The sequence below is a fragment of the Ambystoma mexicanum genome, chromosome 11, assembly GCF_040938575.1.
Source record: "Ambystoma mexicanum isolate Mex_15411 chromosome 11, UKY_AmexF1_1, whole genome shotgun sequence".
Classification (NCBI taxonomy): domain Eukaryota; kingdom Metazoa; phylum Chordata; class Amphibia; order Caudata; family Ambystomatidae; genus Ambystoma; species Ambystoma mexicanum.
The window spans coordinates 935569203-935584011 of record NC_090934.1 but is presented as its reverse complement, the minus strand read 5'-3'; the positions used below and the strand labels follow the sequence as shown (position 1 = coordinate 935584011).

The window sequence follows — 14809 nt, the reverse complement described above, 5'->3', positions numbered from 1 at the left end:
CGGACGGCAAAGGAAAGAAGCTGAACGCAATGGGAGGATGAGTTGTGGCGGCGGCAACAACGCTTAAGGCGGCCAACGCCATCGCGGCCCACTACGACAGGGAGTTATGGTACAAGATCACCCCCCTGTTGGACTTCCTCCCGGACGACAAGAGGGCTGAGACCCTGGAGATCTTGCAAGAAGGCGAAGTGGCGTCGGACCAGGCCATTACGGTGGCAACGGACATTGCCGAAACTGGTTTCCACCAGCTAGGCAACAGCGTTTGCCTTAGACGACAAGGGTGGCTCAAACCGACGGATTTCCGCCCGGGCGTGCAAGCCAAGGTTTTGGACTTGCCGTTCGACCGGGAACAATCTGTTTGGGAAAACAGTGGACGAGTCCCTCCAAGCCATCAAGGCGGACACGAAGACAGTTAAGGCCCTATGCGTTCTCCGGCAACGAAGGCCGTCCTTTCGGAAAACCGGAGGCAAGCAGGGTGCCTCAAGGGATTCGGCGGTGGCTCCTCTACGTACCGCGAAGCGGCCCGCTCCTCGTCACAGGAAGCCTGTAGAGGACGAGGCAAGTCGGGTGGACCTTGCCGTCGTCGCCAGGGAGGCCAAGGCGTCCTCCAAGCAAGATTGAACCGATAGCGGTGTTGGGCCCCCACCGAAGCACCCCGGTGGGAGGCCGGCTGGCGAAGTTCGTCAGCATGTGGGAGTCCATCTCCACCGACCGTTGGGTGCTGGACGCCCTGGCCCAGGGCCACGCCCTCGAATTTCTAAAAAAGTGCCCCCGCATTCCACCCGTGGCCAGGAAGGAAAATCACGTCCCTCAACTGCTATAGGAGGTAAGGACGATGCTCAAAAAAGGTGCCATCGAGCTCGTCCCGAAGAGGCTCCGGGGCTCCGGAGTACACTCGAGTCACTTCCTCGTGAAAAAGACAGGAGATGGCGCCCCATCCTGGACCTGCGACGACTGAACAAGTACATCAAGGCACAGAAGTTCCGGATGGTCACCTTCCAGCACGTGCTGGGACAGCTGGAGGAGGGCGATTTCCTGTCGTCGTTGGATTTGGAGGATGCGTACTTCCACATCCCCATTCTAAAAGGACACCGAAAGTTCCTCAGGTTCGTGGTCCAAGGACGGCACTACCAGTTCAAGGCCCTCCCGTTCGGATTGAAGTCGGCAACCAGGGTGTTCACCAAGTACCTCGACCGGTGGCGGCAAGGCTGCGCCTGCAGGGGATCCACGTCTACCCCTACCTTGATGACTGGTTCATCCGAGCAAGGACAAGGGAGCTCGCCGTAGATCACACAGCGAAGACCGTCCAGCTGCTCACAGACCTGGGATTCTCCAACTTTACCAAATCCCACCTGGTCCCGTAGCAAGTCGCACTGTTTCTGGGAGCCAGGCTCGACGCAGTGGCGCGCCTGGGCATGGTGCAGCGTCTGTTGGCCACTGACGTGGACAGGGTGAGGTCCATCAAGTCCCTCCTTGGGATGATTTCCTCCTGCATATATCTCGTGCGCCTGTGCAGGCTTCGGATGCGCCCTCTGCAAGAGTTCCTCGACGCCCACTCAACGAGACCGTCCGACGAGGGATCTGGTGGTGGGGCACCCGCGCTCATCTGGCAGCGGGCACAGACTTTCAAACCCCATCTCACCAGATAACGGTGACCACAGATACCTCCATGGAAGAGTGGGGAGCGCACACCAGAGAACTTCACGCGAGAGGCCTTTGGCTCCCGGAGGAGAAGCCGCTCCACATCAACATCCTGGAGCTCCGTGCAGTGTTCTGGGCCTTCAGGTCCTTTCTCCCGTCCGTCAAGGGCAAGTTGGTGAGAATCTTCACCGACAACACCACCACGATGTTCTCCATCCAGAAGCAGGGAGGAACCAGATCCCCAGCCCTCTCCAAGGAAGCCCAGGATCTGTGGCATTGGGCCGTCACCCAAGGGATGTTTCTGGTGCCTTTTCATCTGGCAGGGATAAAGAACACCATCGCCGACTCACTCAGCAGGGAACTGCGCTCGTGCCACGAGTGGGAACTACGTCAGGATCAAGTGGATCGACTCTTCCGACGATGGGGAAAACTGCAGATCGACCTGTTGGCGACGGCGACGAACTCCAAGTGCCAGAGGTTCGCCAGCAGGTTCCCCCAGCCAAGGAGCATGGGCTATGCTTTCTCGTTCCCCTGGATGGCCAGTTTCTTTATGCGTTCCCTCCGTTGCCGTTGCTACTCCGACTCGTCAACCAGCTCAAGAGGTCCTGGTGCAGGATGATCCTCGTCGCACCGGTGTGGCCGAGGCAGATCTGGTTCCCGGACCTTCTGGACTCGTCAGCGTCCCCACCAGTCAAGCTGCCGACAGATGCGGATCTTCTCTCCAGAGAAGGAGGCGCCATACTTCATCACAACCCGGAGTCGCTGAACTTGCAGGCCTGGCTCCTGCAGCACTAGAGTTTGGAGGTTTCGATATCCCGGCTGACTGCAGAGAGGTTCTTGCAAAGGCCAGGGCGTCCTCAACTCTCAAGTGCTATGGACATAAGTGGAAGAGGTTCTCTGTCTGGTGCTGTGCACAGAAGATTAACCCTCTGCGGATTACGGCCCGCAAGTGCTGCTGTACCTACTGTCGCTGGCCAAGGCTGGGCTGGCTCACGCCACCATCAAGATGCATCTGGCTGCGATCTCCCGATACACCAGATGCCTGAAGGAATTTATGAAGGAACTGTTCCGATTGTTCCCGCCAGTGAAGGCCCCTGCCCCGGCGTGGGAGCTCAACATGGTGCTGACCAGGCTCATGGGGGCGCCATTCAAGCCCCTGCATTCGGCACCGCTGAAATTCCTGTCGTGGAACACTGCGTTTCTTGTGGCCATCACCTCTGCATGACGAGTGGGAGAGATCCAGGCCCTATCCTGCAAGCCTCCATACTTGACTTTTCACGACACGAAGGTGGTGCTGAGGACGCACCCCTCCTTTATGCCCAAGGTGCCGTCGGACTTCCACCTCTACAAGCCCTTGGTGTTACCTGTTTTCTTCCTGTCGCCGGGCCGAGAAGACTTTGCACTCGCCTGATGTGGCTAGTTCTAAGTGGACCGCACAAAGAGTTTTCGGAAGACATCACATCTATTTGTGAACTTTGGACCTGTGAACCAAGGGAAGGCTCTCTCGAAGGCTTCCATTTCCAGATGGCTCTCCGGCTGCATCATGCACTCATCGGTTGGCAAACCGGCTGTGCCTGGCCGTCCGAGAGCCCATTCGACCAGAGCTATCGCTGCTACCACAGCCTTCTTGTCTGGTGTGCCCCTGCTGGACATCTGCAGGGCTGCTACGTGGAGGTCGACGCACACCTTCACGAGATTCTACTGCGTCGACCGGGATTCCAGGGAGGTGTCCAGGGTCGGCCAAGCAGTACTGCGCAACCTGTTCGCCTAAGGTGATCCTGGTGAGGAGGTAATTGCTTAATGTTGAGCCTTTGCCACCTCCCGTTGGTTGTGCATGTGTGTACTGCTATGTATTCTTGTATTCATGATCATGTGAATCCATGCCAGACCCCATGCTGGAGAAGGAACAAGTTACTTACCTGTAACTGTTGTTCTCCAGCATGGGTCTGGCATGGATTCACATGCGAACCCTCCCTCCTACCCCTCTGCGGCTCTTCACTTGGTCATACTGCCACTTTGCGTGCTACCAAATCTGAAGATGGCTGCCAGAGGCAGAGCTTAGGGAGAGGGCAGTCATTAGCTGGGGGCAGTATGACTCAGAGACCAGTGATTGGTTACTACTGAGAAAGACGGATCAGAAACAAAACGGACAGGTTTTTTCTTTACCGAGGATTCCCGGCTTGACGACTGGGAATATTTATGAGCATCTGAATTCAAAGGCGACCTATGCTGCAGAACAGTTACAGGTAAGTAACTTGTTCCAAATTGAGCGATGTATTTTTATCAAAATGGTGAGGATTTTAATAGCAATAGCACTTTGGTGGAAGTAGTGAGCTGTTTGAATTATTGCTTCAATTATGCTTTGTTGTAGATGGAAAATGTTCTACATGGGCGAAAGAAGGGAACTGAAGAGCAATTGGCAGAATGCTTGGTTGGACGATTTTGACCATTTTTTGTTTGCTTTGTAGGTAAGAAAAGAGGTTACCACTCGCACCCGTATTGCTAAATCCCTGGGTCTCTGCAGACCTGTGCACGGTGCCTCCATTCCTGCTGTGCAGAGATCATCAGAGCCATCCCTGGGGTTGCTGAGATCTGATATTGGTGCAGCTTCCCTTTCAGTGTTTGGAGATCCTTTTTCCTTGGATCCGTATGATAGGTAAGACACTTTTGGAGTCCGATCACATATGCCTTTATTTGCTCCAGCATGTCATGCTAGTATATGATGCATATCCTATTTATTTCCACCGATTGCTAGTCAGTGGTCAGTCCACGGAATAGAACCTCTCTGGCTGATGGAGTTTCAACTCATCTACATTAGTATTATGCATGTCTGCTTTTGTTGTGATGTTGTGATGTACAGCGGCATAGTGCGCACCCTTCAGTTTGCTAAATGTCTCACCACCATCCTAAAGGGTTTCTTAGTTATGAGCAGGAGGTAGAATGCCTTTTAACCTCCCTGGTTCCTGGTGATTCGAAACCATCTTTACTGGCCAAATAGCGCTCACATCCTGGTACAGTTATTCTCATTGAACACGTGCAACCCCCCTTCACCCCCATCCACAAGTTATTATAAAATGCACTTTTTTCCCTACTTGTCAATCTTTCACTTAATTGTGCAATGTTGTAATTTATCCCCCTTTTTGTAGTACTCATTTGGTAAATTCTAGGCGTGGTAGTCTCCTGACTATTGGGGGACAGTATCGGACTGATCGAAGCTTGTTCTCCTTCCATAAAGGTTGGCAGCCAGATGGTCTTCAAGCTAACCTTTGACGTTTCTTTGCTTAATATTGTAGTGCAAATGAACCTCAGCAGCTACAATTACTCCTGTTCAGCATTCATTTGGATCTTTCCTCTCCCAAGTTTAAATATGGTACGAATCAATGAATGCTTCACTCTCCGAGGGAGTCTTTTCTCATTCTTTTAAGGCAGCTCGAGTTATCACTTTATTAAACACAAAAAAGAACCTTGGCCCCAGAGTGTTGACAAACGATTGCCTTATTAGCATCTGTTTGGCTAGAATTCCATTTTTGGGGGTTTTACCGACTCGCTGTATTGGACCCCCTACTCTTTTTGCATTTTTCCCCCTTAGATGTTTGAATTTTCTATTATATTTTGATGGCCAGAGGGACTTTTGCTGAAGTAACGAAGCTAGTGGTCGTTCTTAAAGGAATAGTGACATCAAAAATGTTATTGGCTCAAAAGATGGGCCATCATCAAAAAATATATAAAAATATTCATTAAAGTTCCTATGTAGGATTCCAAGATGGCCGCGATGCTGTGAACACTGCGGCTCCCGATCCCGAGGCCCTGCAATCATACATCTTGGCCATCGAAGCTCTCCCCAGGCGGCAGTAATCGAAGGCGGGAGGCGCTGCAGTGATAAGGGAGCAGGGACCGACGACTTTCAGCTGGGAAGCAGGAGTTGGGGACCGTCGGTCCCATGAAGATCGAAGGAGGCGGACCCGTGGTCCTGCGAGCGGGGTCCGCCTTTCCTGCCAGGCACCCGGGCTGTAAACACCTTTGGCAGCCAACCGACGAAAGAGGAGATGGGGACCGCGCCGCTGGGAAAAATCATCGGACTACTGCCTCCAGGATCCATGGCGCGGCGTGAGCCGGGACCCCATAGCTTCCCTCCTCCACCGTTTCGGCTCGCTACCGTCACCCAGCGGAGGGGCCCGGGTGCGCGACCTGACTCCATAGGCGAGTGACAGAAGCCGGTGCTGGCCAGCTCACAGCGCCGCCCACACCAGCAGCGGGGAGAGAGGAGCAACAAGCACTTGAGTGAGCTTTCTTGCCCCTCTGGAGACACATCTACCGGGTGTAGCTCCAGGCCCGGCACTGGGAGGTCTTCTGAGCTGCGTGGTGCGGAGCTCAGTGGTGGAGCAGAGGACATCACACCGCGTCCCCAGGCAACTTCTATAAGGGACGACCTGTGCCCTGGTGGGGGGAGAGCGGTAGCCCGCGTCCTTGGCTTATACCCACCAGCACCCACAGGACCCACCTCTCTGAAGTGCCCTGCATAGGAAATTGCGTGCCCCCCACTGACTATCCTCTCTTGGGGCTGCATCTCTTGGGATCCCGGCGAAGTGATGCACAGGGAGCTATTTAGAAGGGGAAGGGTGAGGTGCGTAGGAGAAACGGTGACCCCCCACATCCCTCCTGGAGACCCCCTCTATTCCGTGGTTGCCCTGGTTTTGTATAGGAGATTCCACTCCCCTTCCTCTGGACATTTCAGAGCGCCACATATCGTCTTGGCCCTACGGTATTCAGATCGGACCACCACTGCACTGGGGCCCGGCTTCACCCTCTCCTGGGCGTTCTGGGAGGCACCATCTACAGCAGAGAAGCCGGACTTTTCCGGGGGAGTGTAGTTGTGCTCAGAGGACTACCCCGACCACCAGCACCCACGAAGTGACTCCCATATCAGCCCTCATCCATACTCGCCCAGTGCTGTGGGCTGTAGAGGTGGTGCCTCCTCCAAACCTGGAAGTCCAAGCACTGAGCTCAGCACCCTGAGTCGCCGGTACCATGTCCAAGAATAAAGCCAAGGACAAGCAATCCCTCCAAAGACCCCTGAGGAGACGGCAGGAGAATGCTCTGACCAAGATATGGGCCGTGGACTTAGAATCTCCAGAACAACCTGTCACTCGGGCAGCGCTGAAGCTCCTTCTGGCAGACATAGTTGAAAAGATTACCACAGCTGGCCAAAAGCAAATGGACGCCCTCAGGGAGGACTCGGCGGAGGGCCTCCAGCAGATCAAAAGGGACATCAGCAAGATTGAGGAAAGGCTGCACACAAATAAGGGCGATTCAGGATATAGCTGAGGACGTAAGGAAGACGGACTCCCTCCTGAACACATTGGCGACAGCTACGCATAACTTGGAGCTCCAGGTGGAAGATTTTAGAAAATCGGTCTAGGCATTCGAACATTCGTATTAAGGCCCTTCCGGGGGACACCCAGGACCAAGACCTCCCCAAAACTGTGAAGGGCATTTTTGCAGACCTCCTAGAAGCACCTGGGACGGAGGGCATAGTCTTCGATAGGATACACAGAGAAGGTCCCAAGCGAGCAGAGCTGGGCGCTAGACCCAGCAATGTCCTTGTGGCATTGCACAGCTACTCGGTGAAGGAGCGGATCCTCTCAGCAGCACGGTAGGCTGGCCGACTCTCCTATAATGGGGTGGAGATAGCTCTATCAGAATTTGGCGCAAGCAGCATTAAACAAACGATGAAGAATGGGACCGGTACTTTCCCACTTAAGAGACCAAGGCATTCGCTATAGATGGCTACATCCCTTTGGCCTGGCTTTTGAATTCAGAGGGAAACCTCAGAAGATTACTACCTGTGAACAGGGTCTCGCCTTGCTGGGGGTGGAAGAGGAGGCTCCACCATCTATTCCGCCTCCATCCCAGAGACCTTCCCGTAGAGAGTGGGAATGGTCCACGGCCTGGTTCAAGAAGTCGAGGAAAAACGACAACCAATCGCTCCTGAAAGGTCAGTCGCCAAGGAACAGACCGCAATCTCAGAAATGATTGGCCCTTCACAGGGAACGAGGATCCGCACCGGACCTGGCTTACGGAGCAGGAAGTCGGGAGGGGGGGCTTGGGAGAGCCAGTGCCCTAGAAGCAAAACTAAGGGTTCTACAGCACAATCAGAAAGGGAGAGCCCAAGAGAGGAAGGCTGGATGCTAAGCAGGGCGACTTGGGAGCTTGGTTACTCTCACTTGAATCACTATGCATAGCCAACGCGTATTGAGGATCTTCTCCCTAAATGTAAACAGCCTCAATTCACCAGTCAAACGCAAGAAAGTTGAGCACTTCATTAGGTGTGAACGGCCGGACATCATCTCCATCCAAGAGACCCATATTGGTACAGCTGAGTGTGGAAGGGTTATGGTTTGGGGTTACTCCAGGTCATTGCAAGCGACTCAATCTGAAAAAGCAGGGGACCTACTGGCCCTTACCTACATATCACGGGGGAGGTGACAGACGACCAAGGGAGGTTTCTGGCGGTATCCCTGGTTGGCAATGAGCACCTGCTCACGGTGGCAACGATATACACCCCAAATACAGCACAAGATGGTTTTCTCCAAAGTTCTTCGGGAAAGCTTGAGAAGTTCACCAAGTCCCCTTTCATTCTTACTGGCGATTTCAAATTTGCATGGGACGATGCGTGGCGAGAGATACGGGGAGAATCAGGGGGTATACTTTTTTTTTTATTCACATGCCCACCGGTCCCATTCAAGAATAATTTACATCTGGCTATCAGCCAGTCTTCTGGGGAGGGCTCTAGATATATCTATGGGCAGCACAACACTTTCTGACCACGCCCCTTGACTTGACCACGCCCCCTTGACTTTATCCCTGAACACAAAGGTCAGACCCTCAGTGCTGTGGAAATGGTGCTGCCCTATTTCCCTTTTAAAGGTCAAGTATTGGCCCGAGAGGTTGAGGAGAAACGGAACGCTTCTGTGCCGAGAACTCTGCAGGGGACACGTCACTCCAAGCCTGATGGGACGCCTTTAAGGCTACCCTGAGTGGGGCAATCATAGTGAGAAGGGATAGGGAACTGAGAATAGAGGAGGCGCGCCTAGAAGATGCACTTAGGGGGATAGCTGCTAAAATTGGGAGAAATCAGACCCAGGCTACCAAAAGGGAGTATAGAGCAGTGTGGGGCCAGCTGGACCTGATCCAGACTTTAGCTGCTTATTGGAGTTTGTTACACTTCAGGCAGAAATTTTACATTAACGCGAACAAGGCGACCGGCTGCTCTCGAATGCTCAGAAAGGAGCAGAAAGAGAAGACAGTAATAAAAAATTAAGGTGGCGGAAGGGAGCTCTAGCACCAAAAGTGAGGACATCTTAAGGGAATTTAATCGATTATACTCCGGCGCAGGCGTCCCAATTAAATTACTTAGGGTTAACTTACCGCACATAACGCAAGAAGAGAGGGAAACACTGGAAAGGGCTATCGCAGAGGATGAGGTCAGGGATGCAATTAGAGCTCTGCCGAATCTTAAATCGCCGGGCCCGGATGGTTATGTGCGGAATTCTATAAACTGCATGAGGGGACACTTGCCCGTATCCTAACCAAGCTCTTCAATCAAATAGGACGGGACAGTGCAATTCCAAGAACTGTGGAGGAGGCGAAAGTTGTCCTCATCCACAAAAAGGGTTAGGACCCAACCCAGTGCACCTCCTACCGTCCCATAGCATTATTCGATGTAGACTCTAAAATACACGCCAAGATCCTAGCAAAGAGGTTAGACCATCTTGTTCTAAACTGGTCCACCCAGATCAATCGGGATTTGTCAGAGGTAGGCAGACCAGCGATAATGTCAGTAAGATGGCCCACTTGATAGAGAAGGCCCACAAGAGAGGAATTCCCGCTCTCCTGATGGCAATTGACGCAGAGAAGGCGTTTGATCGGGTGTAGTGGGGATTTTCCTTTTTGCAACAATGCTTAGGATGGGATTTGGCCCCAAATTCATGAACAGGATTAGAGCCAATTACAGAAATCCAACCCTCAGGCTGGCTGTGAATTAGGCAACTGTCAGACCCGGTGTATGTGGAGCGGGGCACCAAAAGGGGGTGCCCACTCACCCCGATACTCTATGCCTGCCACTTGGAACCGTTCCTCGAAGCAGTACAATCCAATCCGCTCATAACAGGACTCCCCATCGCAGGGGGAAGTGCACAAAATCGCAGCTTTCGATGTGATACTTTCCCTGACCAGTCAGAGTACGGACATACCTGCAGTAGAAGCTGAGCTAGCCCACTTTGGTAGCGTGGCGGGTCTGAAAATAAATGCCTCAAACTGAAATTCTCAACTTCAGTCGCGACGCCAGTAGTTCGCTCCTTGAAGGCCACCTTTCCCGATAGATCGGTAGACCTCTCCATTACCTATTTGGGAATAAAACTGACTACAAGGGACAAACCATTCTACCATGTGAACTATCCGCCCCTGCTAGAGAAACTAAAGGGCAAGATGATTGACTCGGGCCCCCTAGCGGTTTCCTGGCTGGGACACATCAATACTCTAAAAATGACCGTACTCCCAAAGCTCTTTTACTGCTTTGCTGCCCTGCCGGTGCACGTTCCCCCAGCTTTCTTCAGGTCTCTGAACAAGATTACTAGCAGGTTTGTGTGGGCCAATAAGCCCCCTGGGATAGCGGCCAAGGTGATGAGAACCCCCCCCCCCCCCAGAGCGGGGGGTATGTGGCTACCCATTTCAGGGTGCACTATAGGGCGGCTCAGCTGAAGGTGCTCCGGGACTGGCTAAAAGACGACGGGGGGGGGGGGGGTGGGAGAGAGAAAGTATGGAGGCCCATGGACAGGGCGGTACTGGGGGAGGAACGCAAAGGGGTCTTGTGGAAGCCGAAACAGGACAGGACAGGACAGGCCGAGTCACATGTACTGTAGTGCAATCCTAGCTCTGGTGGTCCGTACATGGGACGAGGCGGTGCCGCAGGCCCACTTAACGATGCACCCATCCCCCTACACACCTCTATTCACTAACCCGCAGTTCAACCCGGGATAAATCGCCACTGCTTTTCAAGCTTGGTATCGGGGGGGGGGGGGGGGTTGAGGGGGATGTAGAACGTTACGGGATTTGTTCGGGGGGGGGGTCAGGTAAAGCACTTTGAGCAGTAAAACAGGCTTCAATCTGGGTGAAAGCGAAAGGTTCCGTTACTGCCAACTTCGGCATTGGCTTAGCCACCCTACCTTAAAGCAAGCCACCACCCGACAGCTGACCCCCTTTGAAAAGTATCTCAGTAGGGAATCTGGGTACAAGCAGTTAATCACAGCCCTATGTAGGCATATGAAGGCAGGAGAGGATCCTCCACTGCGGTCCAACATGAAGAATTGGGAGTTAGCTACGGGGGCTGCAATCGAGGATGACGACTGGTGTTGGTGGTGTTGGCTATGGAAGCAGATACCAAAGTTAACAAGATCCCTCCAAATAAGGGAGATGTGGCTGAAGCTGCTTGCCCAGTGGCATTTAAATTCCTCCAAACTTCACAGGATTTACCCCTGTGGCCTCCCCCCCCGCCCCCTGCTGGAGAAAATGTGGAGCAGTTGGCACATATATGGTGGGAGTGTCTGAAAATTGAGAACTATTGTGCCGGCATCTGGGTCGCGCTCAACCAAGTTCTGGGCTTTGATAAAGGGGGTAACAAAGATCTTGCGATGCTGGGTCTGGGGAGGGTGGGGGTCGGTCTCTGGCGGCAGTCAAGACTAAGTCGGGCCGAAAGCTCTATGTAATAATGATGGCAGCGGCAATTGTACTAGCTCGCCGATGGAAATCAGGAACTGCCACAGGACCATGAATGAGTGGCAAAGATATGGAACTTGTTGGCACTGGAGTGACTCATGTACTCGATTGAAGGGGAACATCTAAGATTCAGGTCGGACCAGGCATCTCTATTGGCATATCTGGTGGATGGTCCAAGGCAGCGTTGGTGCCCCTGGAGCATGAGACTCTTGGGCATGACAGACACCCCCGGCGAAGCAGACTCTCAAAGGGGCATACCCATTTTGATCCGTCCCTCTTATGAGTTCACGAGGGTGGGCCCTACTGAGAAGCGTGTCAGCACTGGACTACTCTCGAATCTTGGGTTGGGGTGGAGGGGGGGGAGGGAGTTGGGGTTCTTTGTTCCTTGTTTGGTTTTGTTTATTGAAATGCCAATAAAAATTAAATTGGAAAAAAATAGTTCCTCTGTAAACTTTTGAGCAAATGAGGCTCGGTCACAGATTTAAAGCACTAGGAGGAATCCATTTTGTGAAATGGATGAGCCTCCTGTGCTCGTGTTAATTTCTGCCCTTGCGGCACTAATGAAGTCAAAGCCAGCCAGCTGTAATAAACAAAAGCTACCAAGAGGTGTCTTTTGCTTCATTATTGCCGGAGAGCAGAGATTAACACAAGCTGCTGCTGGTAAGTGCTTTAAATGTTGTCCTTTTTTAAAAACACTGCAAAATAAGTGCTGCGGTTTTCTTTCTAACTTAGAAAGAAGACCTGGTGCATTTATAACGTTGTATTGGTTTGCTGTGGCTTCAGCTTCGAGTCTCCTGACACCCCTGACCCCCGGTCGTTGTATTTAAATATGCTACAGTTTTCTTTTTACGTTTCCCGGGACAGTAATATTTTTGAGCGCACTATTCCTTTAAGGCTCATTAGGGAGAATTCTCATTTCTTTGCTAATTCCCTTCAACCTTGGAGACCCCCAGCTCTTTTGCTGGACTTCAGGACTAATTTTCGTATGGGTGAGTATGCAAACCTTGTTTAGTAATGGCGGTGGAGAGCGGTTGGAGCCATTTATTTCCCCGATTGTAGGTTGAAAATTGTTTGCAACACTTGGTTTGCGTTCACATGTAAGGTTTATTGTTGCTTATAGTAGAGATTCAGTTGGCCTAGCATGATATGCTAGGTGCATGTGAGAAAAAGTCAACATGTGTTTCGACCGAAGTCTTTGTCCAGGCTGTGCATACATGGCGAGGGGAGTGAGTTGGTGTTGGGAAGAATTCTTGTAAATGTGCGAATTCCCTTTTCCTTAGAGACCCGCAGCAACTTTGCTGGATTTTGAGGACTTGATTTATTTTACCTGGAAAGAGTGAGAGCCTTTTTTCCCACTCATGTATTTTTGTGTTTTCCACTTGTTCTTTGATTGTGGAGTTTTAGATAACTCCATAGGCATCATCTTTTCATGTGTGTTACACAGTACCCTCAGTGCAGTGACACAGGGATGTCTTTTTAAACTTCCAAAGGTTTAGATACCTTCTCTGGGATAAACTGTTTCCCAGAGAATGTAAAGTGAAATTGACTTTACTAGTCTTTCAAAATTCCTAGACCCAGCACACACCATCTTACAATGGAGTGCTGGATGGGGTTCCATAGTATCCCCTGTGTTTAAATACTCATGTAGCAGTCAAATGCTACCCTTTCCTATTGAAAAGGCTGGTTACAGTGGTTTTACAATGAACTGCCATGATTTTTCCCGACGGCAAACACCGGTAGCTAAAAATCACGGGAGCCATGTTTTTCAAGATGGTGCCTTAAGCCACTTTGTTTAAACAGGTCCTGGTCTTGTTTTTTCGCCATTTCTTTTTGGAAATGTCCTTCTAGTGTTTGTCTCTGCACGCCAAACCAGGTTTGGTCCCTTTGTTCATGTGCCTTTTGGCGTGCTTCAGGACTGAAGACCGCCTTTGGCGTCTGAGTGTCTGGGTTGGGCAGGAAGTGAGGGAGGTGCCCGAAACGGTGCTTAGTCTCCTAGGAGACCCAAATTCACACTGGTGTGATTGGCTGGCTGGCTGGCTGACTGTCCGGCAAGGACAGCCACCCTGCTGGATGAGTGACAGCTAGGCTGGAATGAAAGAGAAAACTGTTTAAAAAGCGAGTCTCTTGGACTGGAAAGCGAGTCGACCACTGGAACGAAAAAAACGAAGAAGAGCTAGAAGAGTACAGCTGCTGCAACTCCTGGACGATTGGTTTGCCCGGTGAAGCCCTGCTGCAGGTCTGAATTCCCAAGTTTGTTGCGACAGAGAAGCCCCTTCAAGGACGACTTCTTCCTTGATTTGGTGGGACCAATCCACTCGTAAGCCACTTGGACACCATTCTCAAGGCTGGTTAGCATTGACCAGGGAGAGGGATACCCGCTTGTGTGCTTGAATCTACAGCTACTGGAACTGAAATGACTCCATCTTGTTTGCTTTTTTGACGATCCCGTACAGTGTAGGAGTCCCCTGATGTCTTTCTCTTGTCCCCATGACTGAGGCTCAGGAACAGTGAACATTTGTTTCTTCGTAATAAGGTACTGTGCCAACCCGATGAAGGGAATGCCACTCTTGCGGTGAAAGTTTGTGAAACTTTCCCAACTTGCAGGCCTCATCAGCTTGTTATCCAACAAATGGTTCTTTTTCGCCTAAACTACTTCTGAGAACTTTTGCAAAGACTTTACTGTTTGATACCAGAACTGCTCTTTCGTATCCAGAACACTAGCCCATTGACTTTGCCCTAGGCCTATTGACTTGAATTGAACTCCTCTGATGAACAGAAACTATTTGCAATGTCTAATAAGTATATATGCTCTATTCTATTTACTTTGTCCCTTTTGCTCACTTCTAAGTAAACTATTTCAGGGGCGCTCAAACTGTCTCAAAATCTTAGAGTTTTGTATCAAAGCGTGTTGGTATATAATTGTTGCCTTCTAGTGAAATGTTTTCTAAATGATTGTGTGATTAAGTGTTTTACCAAGAAACCTTGAGTATGTATCTACTTGAACCACTGTGATTGAAAGTCCTCTCTGTAATTACTTGTACTGCTCACATTCACTCTTGAGATGAGCCTGGCTGCTCAGCTCGCTACCAAAAACTGTGTGGTATAGACTTATACCAAAGGTTGGTTTGGCCAACACCTGTAGTCCTAATTTTGTGTAGTGATCCCAGAGGGTACTGCATGCAATTCTGCCTAACAGTTGGTGACCAGGTAAGTGCATGTCGACGCAACAGGTATGGATCTCTCAAACATTCCATAGCAGTATGTACAGAGATTAAAGTGGTGTGTGAGGTGCTATTGTGGTGACAATGTGATTTTTTTTTTCTTCATTCGAGACACAGAAGTATTGACATATACATATATACATATTTCAAGTCGCATTAATTGTTAAGCAACA

The 14809-nt window shown here is 51.2% G+C and overlaps 1 protein-coding gene across 4 annotated transcripts in view; it reads left to right on the top strand.

Annotated features, from left to right (window-relative positions):
* Positions 1-14809, top strand: part of PHRF1 (PHD and ring finger domains 1) — a 1334933-nt gene that overhangs the window by 754128 nt on the left and 565996 nt on the right. For all 4 annotated transcript variants that reach the window (XM_069624056.1, XM_069624055.1, XM_069624053.1 and 1 more), the window contains exon 11: positions 4110-4297. In XM_069624056.1, coding sequence (XP_069480157.1) covers positions 4110-4297 — 188 coding nt within the window. The remainder of the gene's footprint in view (positions 1-4109; positions 4298-14809) is intronic.